This window comes from Lissotriton helveticus, chromosome 7 (genome assembly GCF_964261635.1).
Source record: "Lissotriton helveticus chromosome 7, aLisHel1.1, whole genome shotgun sequence".
Lineage (NCBI taxonomy): Eukaryota > Metazoa > Chordata > Amphibia > Caudata > Salamandridae > Lissotriton > Lissotriton helveticus.
This window is the reverse complement of record NC_136068.1, coordinates 494,818,354-494,846,155: the sequence shown is the minus strand read 5'-3', so window position 1 is coordinate 494,846,155 and position 27,802 is coordinate 494,818,354. Positions and strand designations below refer to the sequence as shown.

Here is a 27,802-nt window from a genome sequence, read left to right as displayed (position 1 = left end):
ATATCAAATACCTAACATATATATTTGTATACGTGGCATAGCAATGTAGATAGATCGTTTGAGTTTAAGAAGCAGAGATGAGGAAGAGGGCAGACAGGATGTGTTAAAAAGTGTGAAAATAGTGGTGAATAAAGATAGAGCTCACATGCTGGAAGGTGCGACTGCAGCTATGAAAAGAGGAAGGGGGCAAGCAGAAGCAAGTTGGGGGAGGGGTCTGTGAAGCCACAAAAAGGAGCGGTGGCTGTGTGCTGTAAGGAGAGCTGTTGAGAGAGACCCGCTGACCAGAGGACAGCAGTGGTGAGTACTTCAGGTCTATTCTGACACTGGGCTCCTTGAATTGTTGTCAAGGCAGCAAAATTGGGGAAATGATGTGGGGTATGGGCCAGAACTGCCGACTTTGGAGCTGGCGAACCAGGTTCGAGCCTGGGCTCAGCATCCTATGATTCCCAGACAAATCACTCCATCTCCCTGTGCCTACCAAAAATGAATGTGTCATTGTGTAACTGTACCTGGTGCTCTTGTAAAGCGCTCAAATACCTTCGGATCGAGTTCGCGCTATATAAATATGTAAAAAAACAAAAACAAAAATTCCTAAATCATGCCCTGAAATGGTTCTCTCCTAGTGGCACCCTAGAACGAAAGAAGTATATAAATCCCTGCCCATGAAAACTAGGAAAGGGAGAGTGACATTTCCACATCAAGGAGGTCTGCCCCCTTGATTTGATGTGGCAGGATCATGGTGCCCATCCACTGAGGACAGAGACATGTGCACAACCTGGGTTCTTGGTAAATTGCACTCTATCTCAACCTAAGGTTTGACTTCTCAGCATTCTGAGAGGTAACTGTGCGGAGCCGGAAAAACGCCCTGCAGAAATATTATTGGATATTTGGCCTGATGAGCGTTTTTACTAAGTTCATTGGTAATTGCCAGGTGTAGTTGTAATGTCAGGAGAGGCGCAGTAACAGCATGCACTTCCGTAATTATCTGGCATGGCTGTGCCAGCGTTTTGCTGCAACGGAAGACATATTATTGATGGCAGGTGGAGGTGATGTCTGTGCCGGTTATTCCCCACACTCCAGCCCCATATGTAAACACAACTAAAATGGCTGTGGGTAACGGTAGTTCTTGGTCACCCCTTTCCTTCACATATCACGACTCAGGTTGTAAAGGGAGCCTTAGTTTGAAAGTATGACAGGGCGAATTGGACGATGCCGGATTCCGGAGGGGGGTTGAAAGGTTACTACCATATACCAAAGTAGGGGTGCCCTGTGGAGTGAAAGGTCCATCTGATTGAACTAATGTTGTTAAACTAATAGCACCCGTTAATTAAAGCACTTCGAAGCTGCAAGCTAGTGGCAGTAAGATTTACATAGATACTGCACTTTATTATACTGTTATTGCAATAGTAAATAAGAAATGAGATTTATCAGTGCTGCTGATATTATTAAATACTAGCAGTAGTCCATGCTTGTATTTTTGTTATTATCTTCTTTACTATACTTCTGACCATTACATTTCCTCTGCCTCCCAACTATTCACAATACAACTGGTCGGAAAATGTGGGGGGCACTGGGGAATGCGTCCTCTTAAAGAAACAAGCATAGACAAAGCCAATAGCTGTCTTTTTTTTTTTTATAAAGAAATGTTTTGTATTTTGCTTCATGGAATTCTTCTGTGCTAACGCATAAACTGTGAGTCCCAAATCATTCAGTTTTATGTTAATACCATGGCTAGCTTTCATGTTATCTCAGATAAAGTACAGTGTGTAAGACCTTTATAGCTTTAAAAAGATAGCACCGTGAGCACCCACCTTTTGTCTGTTGTAACCAACCATAAAAAGGAGAACACGTTTTGTTTCCAGCAGTACACCTTAGCGATCTTACCTTGGGTTCTGGAGCAATGTTTTTTAACATCAATAGTCCTCTAATGGTGACCATATTTTTCCAATTGTTATCTCTGTCAAACATAACCCCCAAGTAATTAAAAGAATCTACGACCTCTAACTTTAAGCCTTCAATATACAATCAAGGTTGTCTCTTCCGCTTGGACCCTGCCACAAGAACAAAGGATTTAGTGTAATTAATCTTCAGGTCCAAATTGTTCATAAATTTTGAATACTCCTTTATTAATTGCTGTAAAGCATTACCAGTATGCGCAATGAACACAGCGTTGTCAGCGTAGAGGAGTATCGGGACAGGGGAGGAGTTAATGTAGGGAACCTAACAGAGCGGATTCGACAGCATTAGTATACATAGCAAATAAAAATGGTGCAAGCATGCATCCTTGCCTCACACCCCTAATAATTCTACTGACGCAGACTGTGGCTTCGGCATATAAGTCACAGAGAACATTAATTATCTGGGTCTCGATTCCCATGGCTTCCATGATCAGCCATAATTAAGATTGTGCCACACAGTCGAAGTCTGACGACAAATCCATAAAGGCAAGGTATAAATGACCATTCTCAGCCGCCGTATATTTTCCGATAATTCGATTTAAATTCAAACATTGGTCCACTGTTCCCTTACCTTTTCTGAAGCCATATTGACTTGGGATTATTAGATTCTTATCCTCGGCCCATTCCTCCAGTCTATTTAAAAGTAGCCTGCCCATTTTTTTAGCTGCTGAATCCAATAAAGATATTGGCCTGTAATTTTGTGGGACCGACTTGTCCCCTTTTTTTATAGATGGGAATGATAACCGTCTTCTTCCAAGAAGATGGTACACCTGATTGGGCTATTCTATTAAAAACATTTGTAAGAAGTAGAGCCCAAAGCTCTTGATTATCTGGGAAAAAATCAATTGGGACCCCATCTGAACCCAGTGCCTTTAATCTTTTACACTGGCTAAGAGCAAGCTGTGTCTCTTCCAGGCTAAAAATAATCCTATCTTCTAAACTAGATGGCAATAAAGGCGGTAGCTGGGGGATTAAATCGGGTGTGTTACCAAAAACACCTTCAAAGTGTGTGATTCATGCCTCCTCATCCACATGAAAATATGTAGTCATCATATTATCATCTCCCAGGAAGGGGGCATTAATTACGGACCAAAAGTCCTGTGAGCGATTTAGTGCTGAGGGCCCTTTGCAACTTTTTCGACATCTCTTCCTTTAGGAACTTTAGCCTTATTATGCTTGCTTTTTTGTAGGCTTGTCGTAATGTCTTCACAAGGTTCTGATCTCTGGGTTTTACCTCCAGAGCCATGTGAAGGTTTTTAAGTCCTATCACACAATCATCGTCAAACCAAGTGGAGGGCTTGCCACTCTCTTTGGCTACAGAGCGTATCAGATTATGACTAATTTCCAATAGGATTAATTCAAAGGCTAGTAGCATTTCGTTGTTAATAATTGGGTCAAGACATCAATATTTCTGATTCCCGCTTTGCTACTATATTCCCAACAAACTTGACTGAATCCACCTTTTCCTACTTTCAAGCCACCCCATTTTTCTTTACAATCAAAGGTTTAATGGCTAATTTAGCAGAAGGTTTGTTAATTTGGGTAAAGTAATTTCTGATTGAGTCTGAAACCAAAATATAATCAGGAGCTGAAAAATAAGAAGCCAAATCCAACTGACCATTAACAATATCTTGTGGATTTATCATTACAAGATTATTCGCTATCAGTAGCAGGGCCGGACTGGCCATAGCGGGCACCGGGCAATCCCGCGGTGCTCCGCACGGGTGGGGGCCAGTTTTGGACCCCTGGGTGCCGTTTTTGTTACAGGGCCGTTTTTGCAGCATAGCTGCAAAATCGGCCCTTTAACAAAATCGGCCGAAAACCGGCCCCGGCAAAGAGCTTGGTGGCACCTCCAACCCCCCCAGTGGGGAGGGGGGTCGGCCCAGCACTTTGCTAGAGCCTGTTGTGGTTCCCAGTCCGGCCCTGATCAGTAGCCTATTTAGAAGGTCACCATACTTATTGTGGCTAAAATAGGGAACAGAATGGCCCTCTACAGCTGTCAGGCCACATTAAAATCCCCAATCCAAACTAGGTCACAAGATTGGTGATATATGTTCTAAAATGTAGCAATTTCTTTTTCTAGGAGAGCCAAGATTTCTGCTTGATTGGTACCAAAATTATTATAATAGAAATTTACAAGAATCCAGGTTCTATCTTTGTAAGGCTCACAAAGAATGATATGGTAATAAGAAGATGTATTAAGAATCTTTTTTATACCTTTAGTGTAAATGTGTTAGGCAACGTTAGTAAGCCTCCCCTTGAACGACCAGCATTTGATGGCATAGCAGGAGACTGACCTGAGGGCAATTACTTACTAGCATGCAGAGGGGAGAAGAGGGTATGTTACTGCTTCTCTGGACTGTAACAAGCTTCTGAGGAAAGAGCAGGAGCTCTGAAACGCGTCAGGCTATGAAAATGTTTCGAATGAAATGCTGGTTTGAAAGTAAAGTTTCTGATGAAACATCCTTTGCTGAGTGAGTCTTCAATTTTTGGATGCAGATTTCACAGATTTTCACAATGATTTTGCTGGTCTTCACCTCAAAATACTGATCAGGCTGCTTCCTTAATGGCCATGTGGCAACTCTGCCTGCAGCATTTCTGTGCTGTCTGCACCCACTATGGCTCTCTATTGGCCCACCTGCCCCCTGCAACCCTGCAGTGCACCCTAGCTTGCCCTCAGCCCCCTCTTTTAGCACCCACTATATCCAACCCCTCTTTGTTCTCTCTGCCACAACACTGCAGCACCTCTATGGACCCCCACCCTTTGTGGCTCCCATATATGCCTCACCTCCCCTCTATGTGTCCCTGTTCCCCTGCAGTCCCCCGCTGTGCTACTGCCCCACCTGTAGTCCATGTACTCTACCAACACCACCTGCCCCTGCTACATGTTTGTGGCTTCCACCCCTCATGTGCTGTGCCTCATAGCCCCACAAGAAGCAATAGTGTGCCCCCCATGCACTGCTCATTTGTGCCCTCCCCTCTCCCCCGGGAAAGCCTTTATGTACCTCCTCCTCCTCCTATCTGCCCCCTGAAGCTCCTCTGTGTGCCCCTGCCTCGCTCCTGCACCCATTATGTGTGCCATATCCCATTATGCAGCCCTTCTTTGTGTCCACATTCACTGCCTGCATGCCATGCTCTTTGTGCCCCTTGCCTCTCAAAAGCCTCTTTGTCTCCCTGCCATCGGTGCAGCCCCTGTTTTGTTCTGTCATGCCCCTACAGCTGCTCTGCATTCTCCTCCTCAACCCTGCACAGACTTGTGTGTCTCTTGTGTCTCCAGCAACCCCTCTGGCTGCCCTACATGCCCCTGCTGTGCTATTGTTAACCTTGCAGCCCCTTTCATGACTCACTGCTCCAACATGCTGGGCCTCTCTGTGGTCACTGCAACCCTTCAGCCCCTCCTTATGTCACCCTCCCTCGCCCCCATGCAAATCCTCTGTGCCCCAGTGCCTGATTTTAACTGGTGGCCACAGGAGAGCCCACTGGCACTTAATTGTGGGGACTGGCAGCTGTTTTTCCTCTATATACTTTAATTCTTTATCCAAAGAAAGAGTGAGATGAGCAAAAAAGAACATGCAAGAGTTAGATAATGAGACAGGCAGTGCCTGATGCTGGACTAATGTGGCATGAGGCGGATTCAAAACTATGCACCTTGGTATTTTATCCAGCACCTTGACAGTTGGCCAAGGGATCATGCGCACTTTAGGTCCTTCCACCACTCCTCCCCCTGTGATGTGGGAAGCCCAGCCCCGCCTTCCTGGATTCAGCTGCAAGCTGAATACAAAAAACAAAATGATAACAAAGCTATGAGAATTTTATTTTTTGCATTCAGCTTGCAGCTGAAGAAGTGGGGCGAAGCTCCACCGCCTTAGCAGGGGAGTCGCCATTGGGCAAGATCAAAAGTCAGATAAGTCACTCTTCCGCAGCTCATGCAATGCTGTGGCAACATAGGATCGGTTAAGCTGCGGGTACCAATACAAAGGCATGTACCATAGGAAATGTTTGTGTGCTTATAACTTCCAAACCGCTCAACTCACGATCAAGGGAGTCGCCAGAAAATGAAAAAATGCCCACTCCCCATTTGAAACACATCTCAAATCCCACCAAGCATGTGAAGTGAGCGAACGTGACCCTCCAGCATCCCCACACACACTGCAATTCTGCCAATGCACTTCAAACCTCAAACATGTCTCAATTAAAATAAATCTTTCATTCTGAGGCAGAGGGCAGTTTAAGAGAGAGTAGTTGCAACCTACATTTTCAAGCTAACGAGTGCTGGGAGAGACTCCTTGTTTTCAGATCTTAGGACGCAGGGTGAAAAGTAATATTGGAAGTAAGGAAACGGGTTTCATAACATGAGGACAAGAAGGAATCTGAACTAAGAGTCCTACTCCAGTGGATGAAGCAAAGAGACCAACTCCAAGTCCAAAGGAAGAGCTGGCTCAAAACATTACATATATGGATATATGCAGGGCTTTGAGTGGGATGAAATAACTGAGGGGTCTCTCTAAAGGGCGTGGCCGATGTACTTACGGGTGTGGCTTAAAAACACATAAGCTAAAAATCTGTGCTTGACATAGTGTACCGCACGACTGGCATTTTGTTGCTTCTGTCAGTTCACCCAGATATGTAATACAACAAGTAACATTACACCAACAATAAACCAGGACTATTGACTTTGTCAATCATTGGTAGTTGCATATGCTAAATAACCAACAACTATGGCTTCTTTATGTACAGTATTGAAAATGCTTCAAACTATGAGACAGTGAAAGCAGTTTGGCAGTAGCTCCTTTTGCCGCCCAGCTGCAGGCAAGGGAGGGTGTTGGATTCCGCCGCCCCGAAAACTCGTGCCAGCCGGGCCAGAATGCCCTCCCGCCCCCCTTGCTATGCCACTGAGTGAAAGAACTATAACAAGTCTTTTTGATTGTATATCAGAGGCAGTGAATGGTGTTACTGCTGCATAGTCCAAAGAAAAAAAAATCCACCCTGAGGATGACGGCAAAAATGAAGAGCCCGTAAAGACCTGTCTCGGCACCTGTTTTTAGAACTACCGATGCTGAGCACCAGCAGGACCCGGCCCATTTAAAGTCCTGGATCTTCAGCAGATTAAATCACATCAGCATGCATTGTATCAGCTGAGCTTCTATGTATACGGCATACACAGGAATAGTATTCTCGAGATTAGTGGTACCATGAGGTCAAAATCCCCCTAACAAAGGTAGGTGTGGATTGAAATGTTGCTGCAGTGGCAGGTTGGGGTAGGTGCTAATTATCTCACCTGCTGAAATCCAGTATCCAGGGGTTTCGGAATTTAACTAGTGTAATAAGTAGCACCTAACACAAATTATACCCTCTCAATGTAACATAACATGCTAACTCTGGTGCTTTCTGTAAGAAAATTCACCTATTTCAGTATTTACTAAGTTCATCATACTATTAAATTCTGGGAGGTTTGAGATGATGACATTTGTGGAAGTATCTGTGGGTGCGATCTTTATTGTACCTGAAAAATGCCAGGTGCAATAAACATCACACAACTTGGGAGGGTTTTGCACAGGGACTGTTATTTAATAAATATTGATGGAGAATCTAACTAAATTACTATTTTCATTGAGGCTTTATCTTCTCCTGACTAGCTTTTGAATCACAACACTTCCTGATCTAGACAGATATGAAGTTATGGGTTCCTATCACCTTGACTGCTAGTGGTCTCTCCCCCCCACTGCCCCCTCTTCTTGCCCCGCCCTCCTCCTGGAGGTGAGCCATTTTTGGATGTTTGGGGTGGTGTGCGTAAAAGTCTTTATAACTTTCTTCATAAAAGTTAATGTCCTTTTTTCTCACATGTTAGGGATTCTAAAGGCACCCAGGGCTTGTGGAATCCCTTGGATGGAACCAATAAAAAAATACCAAATACAGCAAAAATTTTGGGGGTTTGGAAAATTTGCGAAAAAGTGCTGGGCATGAAAGCCTCATTTTTTACTAACAATGGCATCAACAAAAGGTACGCTATGCTGGACTCTCCATACACCCAGCTTTCAGGAACACACTGAGTTGCTGGAAAACATTTTTAACCACCATTTTTGAATTTTTGTATGTGGTTGTCTATTTTTTCTATTTTTTGTAGTTTCAGCCTACTAGAAGTTTGAAGTGGAATCAGGGGTAAAACCCCTGGGTGAACCTGGAAAGCTTTACATTTCTGAAAAGTAGGCAACATTTAGAATTCAGCACTTTGCATAGATCGCTCAGGGTTTTCCAAATAAACTAATTATTGAAATAAAAAATAAGGGAAAAAATAGAAACGCTAATTTCATCTGTAATCTTTTCCCCAATGGATGATTCACAAAAGTAATATACTGTTGTGCTGATCAGACCCTTCTAGTCACAGGAATATAAAGTGTTTGTTGGTTGCCCAAAACACACTCAATACTCAGAGACAACAAATGAACTGCAGCTTATTATGATTTTTCACACTGTTCGACTGTGCTTCATTTCATATGGTGCCATCTAATGAATGAACAATGGGCATAAAGGAAGTGTTTACATTTTTTAAATATACACAAGATACTGTGTCGTTGTGTAATGCAGATTGATGGGGAATTTGCCTAACAAGATGGTGGAGTAGACCTGTTTCTCATCCAAACCAAAGAGGCATCCTGCCTGAATAGCACTGCAGGACCACCAGATGGGAGGATGGCAGTTCCCTTGACGGGTGTAGGCTTGCCAACCTGTTGATATTCTACTGTGAAAACTGAGGGCACTTGAGGTGAGGTGGTGAGACCGTGCTCCGGTGGACATGTTGGGCAGACCAGCACCTGCAGGGTTGACAACACTGCTCTCGATTGGAGCTGTGAGCCCCCGCCTGGAGGACATTGTAGGCTGCGAATCTGCGGGCTACTTCCAAGGCCAAGGTGGGCTTGCTGATCCGGTGATGTTCTGCAGTGCACTTGGAGGGCCCCTGAGGTGAGGAGGCGAGAGCGGGCTAGGCAGATGTTCCGGGACGGTGTTGCGGCAGTGAAGTTTGGCTGCACTAGTTCTGATTTGAGCTGAAGCCCCTGGCCAGGAGGACAACAGAGGCTGCACTACTGCGGGTGACCGCTGATGCAGAGCGGCCTTCCGCCTTGGCACAGTTGAGGTGGTCTGTGGTGGTCGCACTGGATGGGGCCTCCTATGGAACTGTGGTGGAGGGGGCACCCAACTCCACTGATATAGGCCTAACAGAGGACATTTGGAGGGTTCTCGGGTGAGGATTGGGCTCTGGTCCTGTCAGACGGCAGAGTGCAGGTGAATACAATGCCTCGTGGCACTAAGAAGGCTGGATAGGTCAAATTTAACTATGGCCCCACATAGGAAGGACCCTGGTAGGATCAATTCACAGGGGCCTTGTAAAACCAGCCTTAGCAGGGGACTAGCACATCACCTTGGGGATGCCCCACAGAGACCCAGTGAGAGGCCATTTCTGGCAGCCAGAGAGAGTCCTGGGTCCAGAGCTGCCCTTCCGCAGTGAGTCCTGGGTCCAGTACTGCCAGAGGGGAGGCCCCAGAGGGTCAGCTAGACCTGTAGACCCTCACAGCGGGCGGGCCTCTGAGAGCCTGGGAGATGCAGCCGAGACGGGATAGGGAGATCTAGAGTGGACTGTGCAGAGGGGTTCAGAGCCTGCAACTGAGAGAGTCTTGAAATCCTGCAACCAAGCCGCTGTTGGCGCAACTCATAGGAAATCTGGGAGAGCCAAGTGCACCCCTCACCAACTTTGTGCCTTAGTGGCCCCCTTGGCCCACTGTTATTTACTCCAGGAGGCGCAAGCATGGGTAAGGAAAGAGCCCCTAAACACAACAGAATAACACAATATGCAAGTCCTTCCCGCACTACGCACCCGATGGAGTCCCAGACAGTGCAAGAACTGGAGGGTCCCTCAGAGGAGCCTTCAGGGGCATATTTGCTGGCAGCTACACACAGCTCTTGCAAAGCCCTGAAGGTGAGAAGGGTTAAAATTGCTATCAATGTAAACCTGGCTTATACAGACCTACAGAAGCTAGAGGAGCGAATACACACCATATAAGGTATTGAAGAAACGGAAGGTGCAGGTAACGTCACTAAAACTGGCAGTCAACCTGTTGAATGATGGGGTGGATTAAGTGGAAAATTTCTCCCACTGAAATAACTTGTGCTTCTTGGGCTTTCCGGATGTTTGTGGCTTCGAGTGCCTGGATTGTGGATTTACCGTGATCTTCGACCTAGACTCACTAATAAGGAGTATACTGGATTGCATATACATTAATAGTATCGCCTTCACTTTCCTGATTAGCAAGCGTACCTAGGGACATTGAAGTGGACGCCCTCACTTCTGAGGGCGTACCCTGTGTGCACCAGACAAGGAAGTCATCTCGTTCCCCAGGATTTTTGAAACCTGTGGGTTTAATTGTCAAGTACCTGTGTCCTGATGAAGCCAAAAGAGACAACTGGCGGAAACGCAACCGTGACTGCGTCGACACCATTGTGATAAGGAGTCCCCTATATTTACACCTTGTGTTTGATTTCTGGTGCCCTGACTTATATATATATTTTGGGTAAAGAGAATTTACAACTCAGGTGCTGCGAGGATTTCCTTTGTAGATATATATCACTCTAAGTTAGGAGTGGATATTGTAAAATCTAATCTTATTACTTTTTTGTGTAGGGTACACTGTTGTATATGTAATGTATATATTGTATTTGTGTGATGTATAGATATTGTAATGGTGTATAATTCATATAATTTTGTTGTTTTGTGCCACCTTGTCCTGTGACGCGAATACATGTTCTTGTAAATTTGTGAAATTCGATTCTATTGCAAAATATTTTTAAATAACAGGATAATTAAATATATCTTGTTTAAGAAGTTAATGTTGAATTGATTCCTTAATACCTTTTTATTCTACTTTTTCATCTTGTGATGTCACTAGCCCAGGTATGGGAGGGTAATTTGGACAGAACCCCTTCATAATTTTCTAGTCCTGGGCTTTCCAGAGCAGGCAGAGGGTGCCAACGCAGCAACCTCTCTCAAGGACTGGACTCTTACTGGCCTGAGACCGAGAGGCCTCTCCCCAGAGTTTGTGTTGGAACAAATGTTCTGGTTTTGCCACCCATGCAGGGCGCTCCCCAAGAGCTTTAATTGCCCAGGTTTCAAACCACAAAGACCGGGACCGTATCCTGTGGACAGCCAGGGAGTCAGACCACCTTTCCTTTGAAAATAAGAAAATCATTATTTACCTGGACTACACAAGCAAGGTGCAATCGCAAAGTAAATCTTACACTGAGGTGAGGCAAAGTTCAGAGCCACGAATCTTGAATATATGTTGCTCATCCCCGCCTGCCTTCAAGTGATCTGCAAGGGAAAGAGTCACTTTATTGAGAATTCAGAGGAGGCAGGGGGCTTGGCTGAAGGTGTGGGACAATGCTGAGTTGCAGGAATAGGAGATGATCTAGACTCCAGAGAGGGGCCTGCTGAGTGACACCACAGAATACGATCCAAGCGGACCAGAGAACACACTATAATGGAGCAGAGGCCATGGCGAAGAAGGGAAGGGGGATGCGGTGCTCCTGGGGGGTCTGGGGTTGTTTTGGGAGTGGGACACCTTTCAATATCCCACAATGTTGTTCACACTGAGCCACGAAACCCATTATGCTCTTAATAGAGGAAAGATGCTAGGGGGGCTTACTTGGTCAGTCAAGTTCACTAAAACACTCAATCTGTCCATGATGAGACAGATCTCTGTGGCAAAGATGCTCTTCCTACAATGATGTCTGTGTGTTCTACAGAACGTAATGTTCTGAAACCCCCGTCTACTATTATGCAACTCGATAAGCTACTGAGGGACTTGACATGGGGAGGTGCACCTAGCCGGTTAGGCTACACATTGTGAATCTCCCTTGGAGGAATGGTGGTCTGGGAATACCCAATCTTTTCCTGTAGCATGCAGCAACGCGATTGCAGCATGGGGTGCAGGGGCTTGAAGAGGACCCAACGTGGCAAAAATCTATTCTTGTAGGGTCCTACGACCCACACACATTGATAGAGGTCCTCGTGATGGGAGAGGTGATCCCTGGTACCCTCCCATATTTGTTGCAGTTGATAGGTTGATGGGTTGAGTGTGGCACAGAGTGATGTTGGTGGTCCTGAGAAGAGTACCCTATGCAGAAGACCTACTCCTGTAGGCTCTGAAGCTGGTTTCTGCCCTTTAAGGTACACGGGGGACACGCCGGTGTGCGTAACTCAGCGCTCTATAAATGCCCCTATTATTATATCCAATGACGGGTGGTGTGATGGGGGTATGCCTGACTGTGGGGATCTTTACCTGAACAAGAGGGTTATCTCTTTTGAACAGGCCCAGGAGTGCTTCAAGGTAGGCCAAGGACAATTCTATAGGTTTTCTAGGGGCAGACGGCCTATGCCCTCTGGAACTCATTAACAGATGCGCTGCAGGTACACACAGTTATGAGGCAGCTGATAGACCTGGAAGGTTGTAGAAGATTGATTACACACCTCCATATAGGACTACTGGCAGACAAGGGGGGGGGCATACAGTGAGTACCAGAGATAGGTTAAGAGCGGATTGCGTAGATGAGCTAACTGAAGTTGAATGGTCAGAGACAATATGAGTAGGGCAGACTGGTGTCACCCAACACACACTTTCAACTCACTCTCTTCAATAATTTGCTTGACACTAATGAAGCTCTCTAAAATATATCCCGAGAATTCCACCAAGTGCAGTAGATGCGGGCAGCTTTCTGCGGATTATTTACTCATGATGTGGTTTTGTGCCTGTCTGGCGGGCTTCTGGATGGAGGTGGTTAGCACACTGTCTCATATAAATGGCGTGACCCTGAAAAAGACAGAGAACTTCTGTTTACTAGGGGTGCTCCAGGGGCAAGAGCCAAATGTCGGCCCAAATGCTGACGCTCCGGGTGGTTCTGGCAAGGTGAGGGATCGCTGTTCTCTGGAACCACCCTGGGAGCCGGAGACCGCAGTTTGGAGGTGGGATTTACTAGAAAGGGCTCTGGCAAATGAGCAACATATCAAACATATCCACAAAAACGACAAGGTGGCTGAGGATTTACAAATTTGGAGGAAGATGGTTGCAAAGCTATTGGATCTCCTAACCACTGAGTTTTAGTAACTGTTATGGAATGATATGGAGCATATGCATGGTCGAAAATTTTGTGAACTGGTCGAGGGTTGGGGCGGGCTTACTGAGTACCGCAACAGTCAGACATTTGAAAGAAATGTTCAGTGGAATGAATTGCCCGGGTAACATCTCATTGTTTTTCTTGCCATGTGTTTTTTATTATTTTCAATGGAAAATGGCAAAATAAAAAGTTTTTTACAGATGCAGATTGATAGTAACAACCGTTCTACTCCTCATTACTCCCACACTGCTTTATCCCTATTGTGTGGTCGGGCCTAGTGCTGAAACAGACCCCCTCATATTGCAAAAATTCAGCTTAAAAAAAGACCCATTTCAGCAATGTTGGTAGTTGCAGAATTTGCTGCCATCCGGGAAAACTGACTAAAACAGCCTTTTCTGAAAACTAGACATTAGTGACACCTTGGAATATCGAAAAAAAACGGGAAACATCCTTTACAACGAAACTTTTACAACGCAGTGCTTTTACAACGCAGGTTTTACAATGAAAACCATTACAACGCATTGCGCTGGGGGGCGCTCTAGGATAGGGAATAGATTTAATTTACTATCCAACACCTTCCCTAGTGTCCACAGGGACTGGAGTTGGAATAGTAAATTAAACTATTCACTATCCAGCACCCCAAAGCGCTATGCGTTGTAAAGGTTTGCGTTGTAAAAACTGCGTTGTAACAGCATGCGTGGTAAAAGCATGCGTTGTAACGTCATACATCCCAAAAAAAAACACAGACATTTCTGGAGTCTGGAAGGTATTTCCGACAATGCACTACAAGCCTCAAACCTTGGCTAAGTGAGTTACAATCTGTACTGAGAGTTCCAATACGAGTTGAAACCAGGATAACACTACCAAAATTATATCTTTCATGGGCTTGTTACATGACTTTCAATGGTATCAAATGCTTTCTTGACTCCTAGTGAGGCCAATGTGTATTCCTCCTCAGATATGTCCAAGAAAATGAACATATGCTCCAGGCTCCATAGGTTATGTATAGTGTTCTTTTATGTAATAAAACCTGGCTGTTCAGGATGTATTATATCTCGGACTATTTTCAGGGCTCTCATTACAATGGCAGGTTAAGAATTGTGCTATCTACTGTCATCATTGACATTGGCCTGGATGAATCTAGTCCTTGTGTGTTTTGCCAGGTTTAGGGACATTACAAAGAATGTTTCTCTGAATGAGTCAGAAAGACAGCCCCTTCCATTGGACTCATTACAAATTTCCAACTTCTCCATCAGTAGTCTAGCATGTGAATGGTAGAACTCTGGAGTGGATAATATTTACTCTTTAGTTAGTGAGTTGTCAAACTGCTCCTTTTCCTTCTGTGTGAGATGCAGCAATCTGGTCTTCTGTAGGTGTACACTAATCACTTATGAGTCAGGGGTTATTTCCCTTGTATGTCATTTCTATAATTTAAAAATTGTTTTAATCACCATTTGGGTGTGCTGAATTTCTTAGTTGTGATTAGCTATATGAAAAATGTGGGAGTTTCCATGTATTTTTCCAAACACAGTGCTAATATCTGTCTCTGTTACACGTGTAGGCATAACCAAATCATGTGTACTAAATAAATACAACCAAAATTTGCAGATGGATGAGTAAAAAAAACGAACATGTTTTCAATCTTTTAAGTTTTGAAAGAGAAATTCTTGCCTTTTTCTTATTCCATAACATTTCTAAAAAAAGACTTAACAATCTTAAACAGGAATCTAGGTAAATTTGATAGTGTAGAAATAAAAAAGGAGCTAGTATCATCTTCAGGGTATCGTTTATCTCCAACAGAATAATCTTTAAGGAGAGCACTTCAATGCCATGCACATCTTTGATTTACTATACCCAAGGTTTACTTAAGTTGTCTCTTCAATTGAGTTAGATACGTAAACATACACACCCTTGATTTTTTGTGTTTTCTAAATCAAACAATAGTCTCCAAACGTATTCAATAGCAAGATTTCTGACTTATCAACTATTCATTTATACTTAGAATCAATGGAAAATTAATCCACTTCAGAAAATAATTCTTGCATTGTAATACACTGTTTGAAACGTGTAATACGATGTCGTCAGAATATGCAGATAACTTTAATTCATTGCCAGGCAAACATTATTTTCTTTAATCTGATGTAGAAAAGGTTCTACATCTGGAAAATACAAAAGCACTGATATGGGGCATCCCTGTCCTGTACTGCTTCTGAAAGAAATTAAGCAATAAACTAACAAATAAAATGATATACTTCAAACATTTGGTTCCAATACTATGCCATTTTAAAGTTTGAAACATGTATTCCGAACCCAGCTGGTCAAAAAAGCTTTGTCGTGCACCAACTACAAGAACAACAATTTTTAAGGACATACCCTAGGTCTTACTTAATAGTTATATATTTTAAAGTGACATTATCCTAAATCAATGTTCCCCTGCTTATATGTAAATAGATTAGGAAGAATGAATGTTTAGTCTCCGAACTTTCAATTTAGCATATAACTTGCAATCCGTGTTAGTCAGCGAAATTGATCTGTAGTTCTTCCATAAAGTTAAATATATCCTTTCATGACACAAATCTATGGCTCAAGAAAAGAACCTGCTGACTTATCCAGCAAAAATGTCTTATATAATTTCAAAGTACGCAGGTATTAGTATATAAAAACTTTATTCTATCTGGACTTGGAGAGTTTTGCAATAAATTCAATGTAAACTCTCGAATAGTCAACTCTACCTCTTCACAATCTTTGAAATAATCATTTTTAATATTTGAAAATTTGTATTTTAATAGCTGGTGTAGACGGAGTAATCTTTGCAGCATGAAATTCCTCATAGTGTTTAATTAAAACAGATACTAATATTTTTATTCACAACTCTGCTAGTTTAATCTTCAATACTCTTTACAAGTGATCTTCCTTTTAAACCTTCAAATAATGTTTATAATTTGCCCATTTTGTTTTGACTGCCATAATATTTGACTTTAGCTTTGCACTGATTAGGGGTTGCATTTTTATATTTTTCTTAATAAAGTTGACATTAACCTTGACTAATTCTTCCAGTACACCTTGTGACCTACTTGTATACTAATTACTTTCTAAGCAGTTCATTTTCAACATATTCTCTTTCAATTTTGAAGAATTTATCAGAGATCTTCTTTATATGAGACACAACGTATTTCATAAAATCCCTAAAAGGTATCCCAAGAGATTTGCACAGAGGTGTCTACGTGTGAATTTAGTCCTCAAACTCCTTTAACCAGGGCTTCAACTTTAGATGCATATAACATATCCTTTACCAAACTAGTATGAAACTCCATCTACTTTATTCATTTTGAAAAACAAATCTAATTCAAATCTAGTTAGGGCATTATCAAATAGTAAGACAGTTTCTTCTTAGACCCCTTCCATTTTGTGAATGGGTTACCACGTCAACTTGGAAGTGGTAACTGTTCTATGGTTTACAACTGCTATTTTGGACCTAAATCATTGAGACATATGGATAGTAAATGCGATTTCTAAGGCTAGTCTATAACGTCTCCTGAATAATTATTCCTTATATATTTTTAAACCCGTTTTAGGAGTCAAAAAAGTTACTGACCTCTAAATGGGATTAGTACATTGCAAAAGGCCTATTTGATGTTGCAAACTCCAAATCGGAGCATTTGTGAACACAAAAATGCTTTGTATATCTGGCCCCACATCCCTTTTGATGTTGCAAACTCCAAATCGGAGCATTTGTGAACACAAAAATGCTTTGTACATCTGGCCTCACATCCCTTAACATAATACTGAACATGTGTTTTAAAGTGGTGGAACTGAATGATTTAGGATCTGCTTCAAGGCCACAGGATGGGAGAAAGTTTAATGAAGAAATGAAGCAAGATGGTATATTTGATTTTTTTAGAAAGGCTCTTTAAAATAGCCTAACCCAGTTTCCTGACCTGCTAATACATGTTTAGGAAAATAGTGCTAAACAAATCAGTGTTTTGCTGCCATTATATCGTTTTCTTTTCTGAAGGGTGAATCCCCAAAAGTCTTGTGGAGGGTTAGGTTCCTGAGCATGTTGTTAATCTTTTTTGAATGTTTAATGAGTAACTCGTGTGATTTATTGTACTGTATATATCTAAAATGACAGCGAAATTATGGAAGATTACGCAGAACTGCACAAGCAGCCTAAATCACGGTTTAGTGATATTTTCCTTAGCGCAAAATGCACTCTTGCATCCAAAATGGAACAGAACACAAATCAGCCAGCAGCCTCGCGTGCTCGCTAAGTTCATTGTTCATGTGCTGCTGTAGTAGGGTTTTTGGGGCATATTATCAAGCCCCTTATCGGCACTTTTCTGCCGATAACGCGGCGATATTTGCATCACCCTATTATCAAGGCAGCGTTAAGTCAATTGACGTGGCTTAAAGCCACGTTAATTGACTTAACGCTGCCTTGGAAATAGGGCCCCTTTCACGATTAACTCATCATGAAAGGGGGCGTGCAGTGGGTGTTGCGGTGCGCGTTCCACCGCAACACCCATTCACTTCGACGCTGCCACCTATTATCAAGAGAGGCGATAATATGTGGCAGCGCCAAATTTAAGAACAGGAAAGACCTGTGCAGCACACATGGAAAAAGCAAAATGTCAAGGTTTGTTTATGTACAGGAAGGTGTCCCTTCCTGTACATAAACAAACCTCTTTTTAAAAATGCCAATTTGTAACTTACATGTGTGCTGCATGAAGCAGCACACATGTAAGTTACAAAATGGCATTTAAGCTTTGTTTATGTGCAGGAAGGAACACCTTCCTGTACATAAACAAACCTTCTCTGCCTGCGCTGGCGTTAAGTTGTAAAACTTATCGCCATCGCATGGGGAAACGCTAGGCTGCACCATATCCTTGGTAATATGGTGCAGCCTAGCGTTTCCGAAGTGGCGAAGAGAGGCATTAAGCCAAGGCAGCTAACACCTCTCTTCGCCACTTTGTTAGTAATATGCCCCATTTGTGCCAGATTATCATAATTACGTAAATGAGCGTAATCGGGTACTTTTTGGAAATTTCACGTCAAAAGAGTAACACGAAATGACTGAAATTACTTAGATTACTTTGGCATAATTAAAATGTTACCCAGGCAGAATTTTTAGAGAATATAAGTGAAATCCATGCTGTAAAAGGCACCATTTAGTTACATTTTTTTTTAAAAATGTAGCAACTCACTTTCCCACCCTCTCTGAGCGCACCTGAGGCAATCAAACTTGTTTCCTTGTCCACTGTAATTTGAGGTAGGTATTTACTCACCATCACTTTCACCAGGCACAGCTGATAACAGCCAGATTCTGTGACACGAAAGAAGTGCTACCTCTGCGTCAGTTCCCTTTGTTGTCTGTGCTACCCTGCCGCACTTTCAAATAATCCAACTCTATTAAAAGGCACAACACATATGCCTTTTAGTGAGCTTATAACGAGATGAAATTAAAACCACCCAAAACACGGCACCAATTTTAGAAACAGGAATTGCTACTAATGAAACCTGCTTTATGTTTACTAATGTCAGCACTGGTGCTTCCAAAGTGCTACACAATTTAGTGACGTGCTTGCAGGACGGTTAATGCATAGCAAATAGACGCCACATTTTCTACTACATTGTGCCATGTGAATGCCTTTGCAAAACTTTAGCAAATATACCTCTTGGTTTCCTGTGGTTTTACCCCTTTTGATTACAAAAATGATATTGGAAACTGAAATGTAAAGTGTACTTCTTTCACATTCACATACTTTTATTAGTTCTACCCTGCATTACTAGATTTGCCATGCAAAACAGCTACAAACCAAGGTTTATTCTTTTTAAATGTACGAGATTTTTGGTTTACTTCTCTCAAAGAGGACTAGTGTGTTTTAATTTTGGACAGTTACCTTGGTATGAAGTGACTACATCTGTATATGCTCATAGAGCTATCTTGACAGAATCAGTGAATTAAAATATGGTAAATCGTGGGGATGGTGTCTACATGAACCCTTGATACTACGCTAGTTGCATTCATTCTCTGTGCTTCGTTTTCAGGTGAGCAAGAGGTCTCTCGTTAGGGCGCCATTCAGTGGTGGTCATGGGCCACATTGGGAAACATGTGTTTTCCCTGTGGGTGCTGGTGGTGGCCCCAGTACTTATAGCTAATGCAGATGGCCGCTGTACGACTGCCACCCCTGAAGAATGCAAGACATACAAATTCATCCCTGGCGTTTCCAGCGCTGCGAATGGCTTCGATATCACCACAATGAGCCAGAAGCAGTACCCAATAATCCAGATGACAACAGCTCCTGGCAAAACATGTATTGTGTGCCAGAACAGTCACCAGCACCAAGACTTCCAGAAGCTGCCAGATGTCTTCACAGACTGGACAACCATTGATCAATGTCACAGGAAGATTGGCACCACCAACTTCCCATCCAGTGCTGAAGTAGTGGCATCGCTTGGAAAGTGGGTGAAGAACAACTGGGCCCTAGGACTTCGCCGGCTGCCCCGGAAGAACACCAAAGAGCAGCTGGTCTACGTCGGCTCTCAGTCGGGGGAGGCCAAGTTCGCGAACAACGAAAGGCTCCACGACAAATACAGTTTCACAAAACACGAAGTCCACTGCAGTTACTACAAGTAAGTAACATTGGGTATGGAGTCGGTGAATGGCAAATGTTCATAACAACATGCTGTAGAAGGGGCTATTTTGCAAAGTGCTCAAAAACTGCGTCTCTGGAGGGGGGGCGACCACGCTGAAAGGATGGGGAGCGAGTGAGCCTGCATTGAAATGAATGAGACCCACAATGTGCAAATGATTCAGTCTATTTGGTGAGTACGTCACTGATGTGGGAACGAAGGTCAATGAGGTGAGGAAGGAAGAAGAATGACGTACACTCCGTTGCATGACAAGGGACCAGTGAGGAGCAAGGAGTAAGTCACCGTGGAGGTGTGTGTGAAAGTAGGAGGAACCCTGGTGAAGCAAATGAGGGCAGTCGAGTAAGAATGAGAGGTATTCCAATTTAATCAGACCTCGCACACTCTTTACACACTAACGTTGTAGTTTGCCCTACCTTGGCAAAAACAAATGCAGAGCGAAAAAAGTAACCAATCTTTGTCCCAGAGCAGCCTTATTCTTACCTTTAAAAAGGGAGATTCGAGGGAGGAAACAAGCACTACCTGACTACCACCTACTCAGAGTAAAGTAATGACAAAAAGTGCCAGAACCTTCTTTCCCCTATTAACTTAACAGTTTGGAGCTTTACAACTCTGACCTAGCTAACCTATCCACATTCCCTATCCTGTGGCCAGCACCAACCCGCCTAAGAGCCGCGGGGAAGACACGGCTCCCCCGCACACATTTATTAGCACATGTGCAGTTATGGGGGGTAGGGGTTGAATAAGACTCTCCTTATGCACACGAGGCTGGGGGCAGAGCACGAGCAGGGTTCCAGAAGGCGGGTATATCAGATGACGTATCTAGTGCATACAAAGCCAGAGGATGGGAGTTGAGCAAGATTCCTTTGGTAGTCAAGCATCCAGCCATGTAGAAGTGAGACAGGACTTTTCTAGAAGGAGCAGGGTGGGAGACCGGCAAATCCCATGTCATTTACAATGCAATGGAAACTAGTTCAATTGCTGTTTCCCTACTTTAAGAAACTCCAGTATAGAGCCCTTCTTTGAATGTGTTTTGGCACTTTCCAGCGTACCGATACCAACCTGAAAATCTGCCATTCTAAAAGAGAACGTTTTTGCATCATTATAGATCCGCCATCTTAGAAATGTCAGTGCGTGACACAGGTTCTTATATACATTTTCCTCTAGCCCTGTGCCATTCTCCTACTCTTGAAAATTGACTGTAGACACATGGACTGGTAGTCCTCTTCAGACAAGGATGTGGAAGGAATGCTTGTATTAATCTCACCCATTAGTGTCCTCAGACCTGCATGTGAAATTTTAATTTTGTCTAAGAACATTTGCAAAGCATACAAACTTTGCAGCTCATGAAAATTGCACTGTTTTCGGATTTTGCTAAAAGTTTTTTTGCAAAACTTTGTACTAGTGTAAATGTGTGCCAAAAATTGTTTAGCAGAAGAATTGTGCTGTAAAAGATTTGGGTGCCAATTCATTCCCCTGATCTATATTTGCCCCAATTTCCTGCAATTTGGTTTAATTTATTTCTTACAAATGTTATTAACTTCATAACCGTTTTAAGACATTGTGAAGGTTTTTGAAGATTTGAAGAAATTCACAGTTTGCGGAGAAACACCTTCACAACTTTCCTCACTTGTAGTTCAAACACTAACCACTCTTTGTGGACAGATTACTCTGTCTATAAAGGCCTCAATGGATTTTCATATCCCCTGATTCAAGCTGAAATGTACCAACCACTGTCTAGCCAGTGTGCTGTGGCCAGTAGGGGTTTGCTTTCTTTCAACCTGCATTTCCCCAGCTGGCTCTGTTGTCACTGTCCTTTGGCCTACATTCATGAACACTTTAAATCCAGCCTTACCTGACTATAGGAGAACTAGATGAGAGATCATAACACAAAAGTGGTAGACCACACTTGTGACATACTTTAAGACGATCTCTGCTTTAGCTCCCGAGCCTATCCTGTAAACTGAGGCTAAGCCCGATAGTAATTGCTTGGGGAGTTACTGTCCTGAGTTAGTACTACTTTTGCAACAATACGTCATGAGTAGCACATAGCAGTAATGGAAATAGGTCTTGATGCCCAAGACCGTATAGTAAGAACTGCTAGCAAACGCTGCATTCTGAATTTAAGTGTTTACTATGGTTTTCAATGTTGTAGATCATTAAAATGAAGACCTTCGCTTATGTCACTCCGTGGTGGCTGAAATCTTTATACCTGCTTCATGAAAGATTTTCCAGAGTTTCTACTGAGGAGATTCCTCTATTTTCATCTCACCTTGTGGTTTTTCCTAACAGAAGTGGGCAACCAACTTCTTTTCCTTTCTGTACCTCTCCATACATTACTTCTGTAAATCCTCAGCATGTTTCCAAAGGAGGATATTCTTGCCTGGTCTCTGCATTGATTCTGCCACTATACTTGAATAACATGGCTCCCACCCCTTCAAAAAAGGAGATGGAAAGCTTTGGAGAAATGTAAAAAAAATGCATCAATTGAAACCCATCACCAATGCCTTAAAAAGTGCCTTGAAATAAAAATAAACAAATAAGAGAGATGCTAACAGGTGATTTCTTCATATATTTTCCCTTCCCTTCTGTCTTTTGCAGGTACGGTTTGAAGCGCGATATCCCTCTCGAGCCCATGTTCTTGTCATGGCTGAAAAGACTGAAGCACCCATACAACTCCCAAAACAAGGCTGTGTACCAGGAGCTTCTTCAGCTGTACGGCACACACTACATCCATCGAGGGGAGCTGGGAGGCCATGCTGAGGAGGTGACTGCACTGAAGACATGTGAATTGTCCCTAGATGGCTTGACCGTTGATGAGGTAGGTGACTGCCTGTGGTCGGAGGCCTCCACCCAAGTGTTCAGGATGGGCACCAAAACCACCCGCCATGAGGTGTGCCGGAAGGCCAAACAGCGCCTGCTCTCAAATGGCCTATTCTCAAGGAAGTATGATGAGCGCTTTGTGAAGGCCACAAGCCGCTCTTCAAGTGATATTTCTCTTCTCTTCATGGGGAGTGAGAGCCGCAGTGAGATGTTGACCTGGATGAAAAACTTGAAGAAGGAGCCAGACGTCATCTCATACTCATTGACACCTATCCATGAGCTGGTCAATTTTAGCCCCACGATCAAGAAGGACTTGAAAATGGCGATTACTGACTACATCCGTACCAGAGCCTTTAGGAGGAAGTGTCTGACCTGCCCGAAGGACACGATGCCAAGCCCCCTTAAGCCTTGCACATGCCTTTGCCAACAAAATGCTCAGATCACCCAAGACTGCTGCCCCAAGAAACGAGGCCTGGCCATGCTGACCGTACAGGTGAAGAAAGGGGAAAAGTTGTATGGGGACGTGATTTCACAAACAGATGGGTTTGTGAAGGCGTGCCTGGGGAAGAGGTGCCTCCAAACAGACACTATTGATAACAATGATAACCCAAACTGGAACTACACAATGAGTTTTGGACCCATTGGCTTGAGCCCGAAATCCAAATTGGAAGTAAACATCTTCGATCAGGACTATCTCTGGGCAGAAAAACTGGGATCATGCACGGAGGCACTGGTTAAAACCAATGGCTTTGAGAAAAAGATCTGCTACCTGAAGCATGGCAAAATCTTTTACGATACCAATGTTGAGTGCGGCCCTTATCTGACAGGGCTGTCTTGCTCCGAGCACAAAGCCAGCTACCACTGAGCTCCACCAGTGCTGGCCGCCATAACCAATTTTTCCCTCACCAATGAAAGCAATGACCAAGTAATTTACTTCAAGAGAACATATGGCCCTGTCTGGAGAAGAACTTTACTTCAACATAAAAATGCTTTGATCTGCATATGAGGCCGTCTTCAACCATATTTTAAAATGATAATCTTTGATGTCTAACTTTGATCTTTTTGGAATCAGAATTCAAGCCGAGTTTTAGTTGTGAATTATACAGATTCTTTTTAGGTCTCGCCTACGAGAGAGAAAGTAATGTCTCTTGCGAGACCTCATGTTACCTTACAGGGGGCTAAGAGGCCACCCATTGGTTACCATTAATGGCTTCATTGTCACGCCTATTTGCTTGCTTCTTATTGGCCAGCTTCCATAGGCTTCCTTACTCTTCGTGTGTTTTCCATTTCCTGGCACATGGATGTATTACTTGTGTCCTTCTACTGCTCATTTTTTAGGCACTGCTTTTTGCTGTTCTGTTTTTGTTTATGTACCCCATGGCAGTGTGTATTTTTTAGATGTCTCACTCATGTACTGAATCTCCTCTATGTTCCTCCCCCAGTCCCTCTTGGCCGCCGACCCTCTGTTGTCTGTCCGCTTGTCCTGGCTTCTTCTTCTTTTGCTCCATTGTGTATCTGTTTGCTCACAGCCCACCCCAGGCCCCCTTCAGTTGCCTATGTGCTAATCTCAACCCCTATCTCACATCCTTTAGTATCCCTGTGCTCTCCCCTCCTGTCCCATCATGCCTGTCCTCTCCCCCAACACCTGTCCTTGTCTCCTGCATTAAGACCCTCATTGAAGATCCCGGCAGTGACTCCACTCAAGGCACCACAGAGAGATCCCACATGCCTCCACTGTAGAAAATGCAGACATACCCAGTAGTGCCTGTGTTGCAAAGGCTGCACATCCTAACAGTGCCTTAAATATAGGCCTGCTGATAAAATGTGTGCTGTCGCCCCGCTTTGTTTCCTAACCCTCTCCCTCTCCTGCCTCTTCTATTCCCTCCCTCTCTTCCCCTAATTCTCTCTCCCCTGCCTGCTTTTCCTTTCCCCATACCTGTTCCTTGCCTTTATAACCCTTATTTCTCCAGAAATTACATACCTGAAACTGTTGTAATTATGTAACTATGTTTTTGAAGCAATAGTACCTCCTCATGTAAAGCGCTCTGATACCTCTGGTATATAAAACTTCTCAAAAAGGAAGGTTGATCCAAGAGTGCTCCTACTGCAAGCACTGCAGATCCCTGCAGTCCCTCTGCTGTGAGCATAGCAATACACTTCAGTTTCTCTACAGTAAACAGCGCTGATCCAAACAGTGCCTCCACAGTATGCCGCGCAGATCACAGCAGTGCATCCACTTTAGGCACTCCAGACAAACCCAGCAGTGCCATCACTGTAAGCACTGCTGATCCCTGCAGTGCTTCTCCTGTCAGCACTGCAGACTCATCTAGCGGTGTCTCCAATGTATGCAGCGCACATCCCACCAGTGTCCTATCTGTCAGCACTGCTGATCCAAGCAACACCTCCGATGTAAGCACTGCAGACATCCCAGTGGTGCCTCCACTGCAATCACTGCTTATCCCATTGCTACCTTAACTGCAAGCACTGCAGTTCCAAAAAGTGCCTTTACTGAAAGCAATGCAGGTCCCAGCAGTGCCTCCACTGTAAGCAGGGCAGACAGATCCAGGGTCGGACTGGCCTATAGGGCAATCAGTCTGGCAGCGCCAGAATGGCTTGTTTGACCGGCCCATGTGTGGGCTGTTCTTTGTTTCTTATATGTTTCTGTGCCTGTTCTATGGTCTGGTGGGCCAGTATTTTGCTGTTATTTTCCCTGATAGTACCAGAAACACTGCATGCAGCAAGCAAAAATGTATGCACTCTCTCATACTTCCCTCTTGTCAGGGCACAAGTCCTAAAAAAATAAGTGGGGGGACGGGGTCACCGGAAGTGACGGCACAACAGGAATCTCATGGGTATTCATATGCCTTTAGATGAAAGGTGGTCTGCACCTTGCCTCGTGGGGGCTGCCGGTGCCTGCGTTTAATCCCCCCGCAGTGAATACAGATGTTCTGAATGAGCTCCGATCTCGCCCCAGGGAGGCCAAAGAGTGAAGTCCAGTTTTTGGGGAGAAAGGACGGCGTCCGCCCAGTAAAAACCCAGTAAAATAAGTGGGGGGACTCCATCCACCCGCGTGGTACCCCTACTCGAGCCCTGCCTCTTGTACTTCCCCGCCTCCCTGTTCCTCCATTCTGCCCTCCTTCCGTTATCTGTAGTGTTGCCACCTACCACCCGCACACCCTTCCTTCAGTGGTTTGTGGTGTTGTTCTCAATCACGCTCCAGCCCTTCTACCCTGTCCGTGGTGTTTGCCTCTTTCACCCTGCTTCCTTGGTGCCACCAGGGTCCGATTGATAAAGCGGGCACTCGGGCAAGTGAAGTTAAGAAAACATGCCTCTTTTAGAGAAACCCAACTACTTCTTTTTATAATACTTAAAACAATGATGCAGAGTTTTGTGAAAAGGTGCAACCCGCAAGTGTGGGACACTTTCTTTTTTTAAGGTTCCCTGGCCTATTTTTGTTCCCAATCCAGACCTGGGTGCTACCTACACATCTTACCTCTATTCCTTAACCCCACCCCCTCCCGATGGCAGCGAACTGCTCTTCCTTGGCTGTCAGATCCGTCTCTAATCCCAAAACTCTTGTTGAAGGTGTGATCCTCAACAAGAAGCTGCGTACGTCATTTGCCACATGCCTCTGATCTCCCAAAAGTGAAATTTCTTAGCACTCATATGAAAGCTGTTCTGGGCACTAAGGGGCATAATATCAAGGACAGGCGATACATTATCGCCGCTTTTATCGGCAGGAAACTGCCGATAAAGCGGCAATAATGGCCTTGATAATATGCTCTATGAATTCCAATCGAAGCCCATGTTAGATGTGTTCACATCTAACATGGGCTTCGATTGGAATTCATAGAGCATATTATCAAGGCCATTATCGCCGCTTTATCGGCAGTTTCCTGCCGATAAAAGCGGCGATAATGTATCGCCTGTCCTTGATAATATGCTCCTATATGAAGCTGGAGAACTGGTCATTTCGACATAGGCAGATGCCTCACATGTCGAATTGCCTGGGGCAGAATCAGTCAGATGCCAGGTGTAAACTCATGAATCATCTTACTGAGAGTAGAACCCTTGTCCTGCCTGCAGTTTGTGTAGATTGGCTATAGGCGTGTTATCAGGGAGTATGTGACCTGCAAGTCCAGCTGCATTACAAGCATGCCATAGAACCTGCTGCTGTTGGAGGGCATGACAGCAGGATGTTACCCCCTAGCTGGTCTTTGCGCTGGGCACCCCTAGTCGGCTGCGCTTTTCTGTTGGCAGCTGGGTGAGGTGTGTTACACCAGACTTGTTGCGCATCACATTGTTATATAAGCAGAACTGTGTTAGCCAGATATAAGCTGCAGTATCTATTGCATGGATGAATGATTGAATTCGTGAATAGGTGCATGATTAAATGTATAAATGACAGCATGCATCGATATTTGAATGAATGACTAAATGCATAAATATGCAAATGCTTGGAAGTATGATTGAATGCATGAATGAATGAATGGTTGAATTCACGACCGAACAAGGAAATGATTGAATGCAGGGATAAACAGATGGATGGGTGATTGAACGAATAACAGAGCACATTAATAAACACATGCTTGAATGAATGCATCCTTTGATGGGCCAATTAATTATTGACTTCATAAATGGATGGATGAATTGCCGTACATGCGAGCGACTGATTGAATGCATGAATAAACAAATTTATGGATGACTTCTTGAGTGGATTAATGACATTTTGATGGTATGTATGAAATATCTGCTTATTGAATTACAAAATACATGATTACATTTATCTTTAAAGCGATTAATTTGCATAGTACACCTCTACAAAGTCAGCCTCCTCGTACATTGGCTGGCTTGAAGGACTAGGTGCACATGAGCAACAACACTTCTTCTCAGGGCAGTGCCACTTTCTCTCCTCCTTCTTACCCCCACCCACCCCCTCCGTGTTGCCTCCTGTCCTGCTCTCACTTCCACCGCCAATAAAAAACAAACATCGGCAAAGCCAATAGGTCACTGCAATACGAAAGCGAATGGCTTTGTCAATGTCTTTCAGCTACGTTGTATAGCAGCGACATAGCACTTTTTTCCATGACTTTCAGCCATGTTGAACAGCACCATACTGTTACACAACATGACTTAAAAACATTGACAAAGCCAATAGCTCTTGCATTGCCAAGACCTATTGGCGTTGCCAGTGCTTGTCTATTTTT

The 27,802-nt window shown here is 43.8% G+C and overlaps 1 protein-coding gene across 1 annotated transcript; it reads left to right on the top strand.

Moving 5' to 3' along the window:
- The first annotated feature begins 217 nt into the window (after positions 1-217).
- Positions 218-26,328, top strand: LOC144768665 (perforin-1-like). The gene is made up of 3 exons (XM_078652486.1): positions 218-297; positions 19,170-19,754; positions 22,374-26,328. The coding sequence occupies exons 2-3, from the start codon at positions 19,213-19,215 to the stop codon at positions 23,458-23,460; spliced, it is 1,629 nt and encodes a 542-aa protein (XP_078508612.1). The 5' UTR covers positions 218-297; positions 19,170-19,212; the 3' UTR covers positions 23,461-26,328.
- The last annotated feature ends 1,474 nt before the right edge of the window (positions 26,329-27,802 follow it).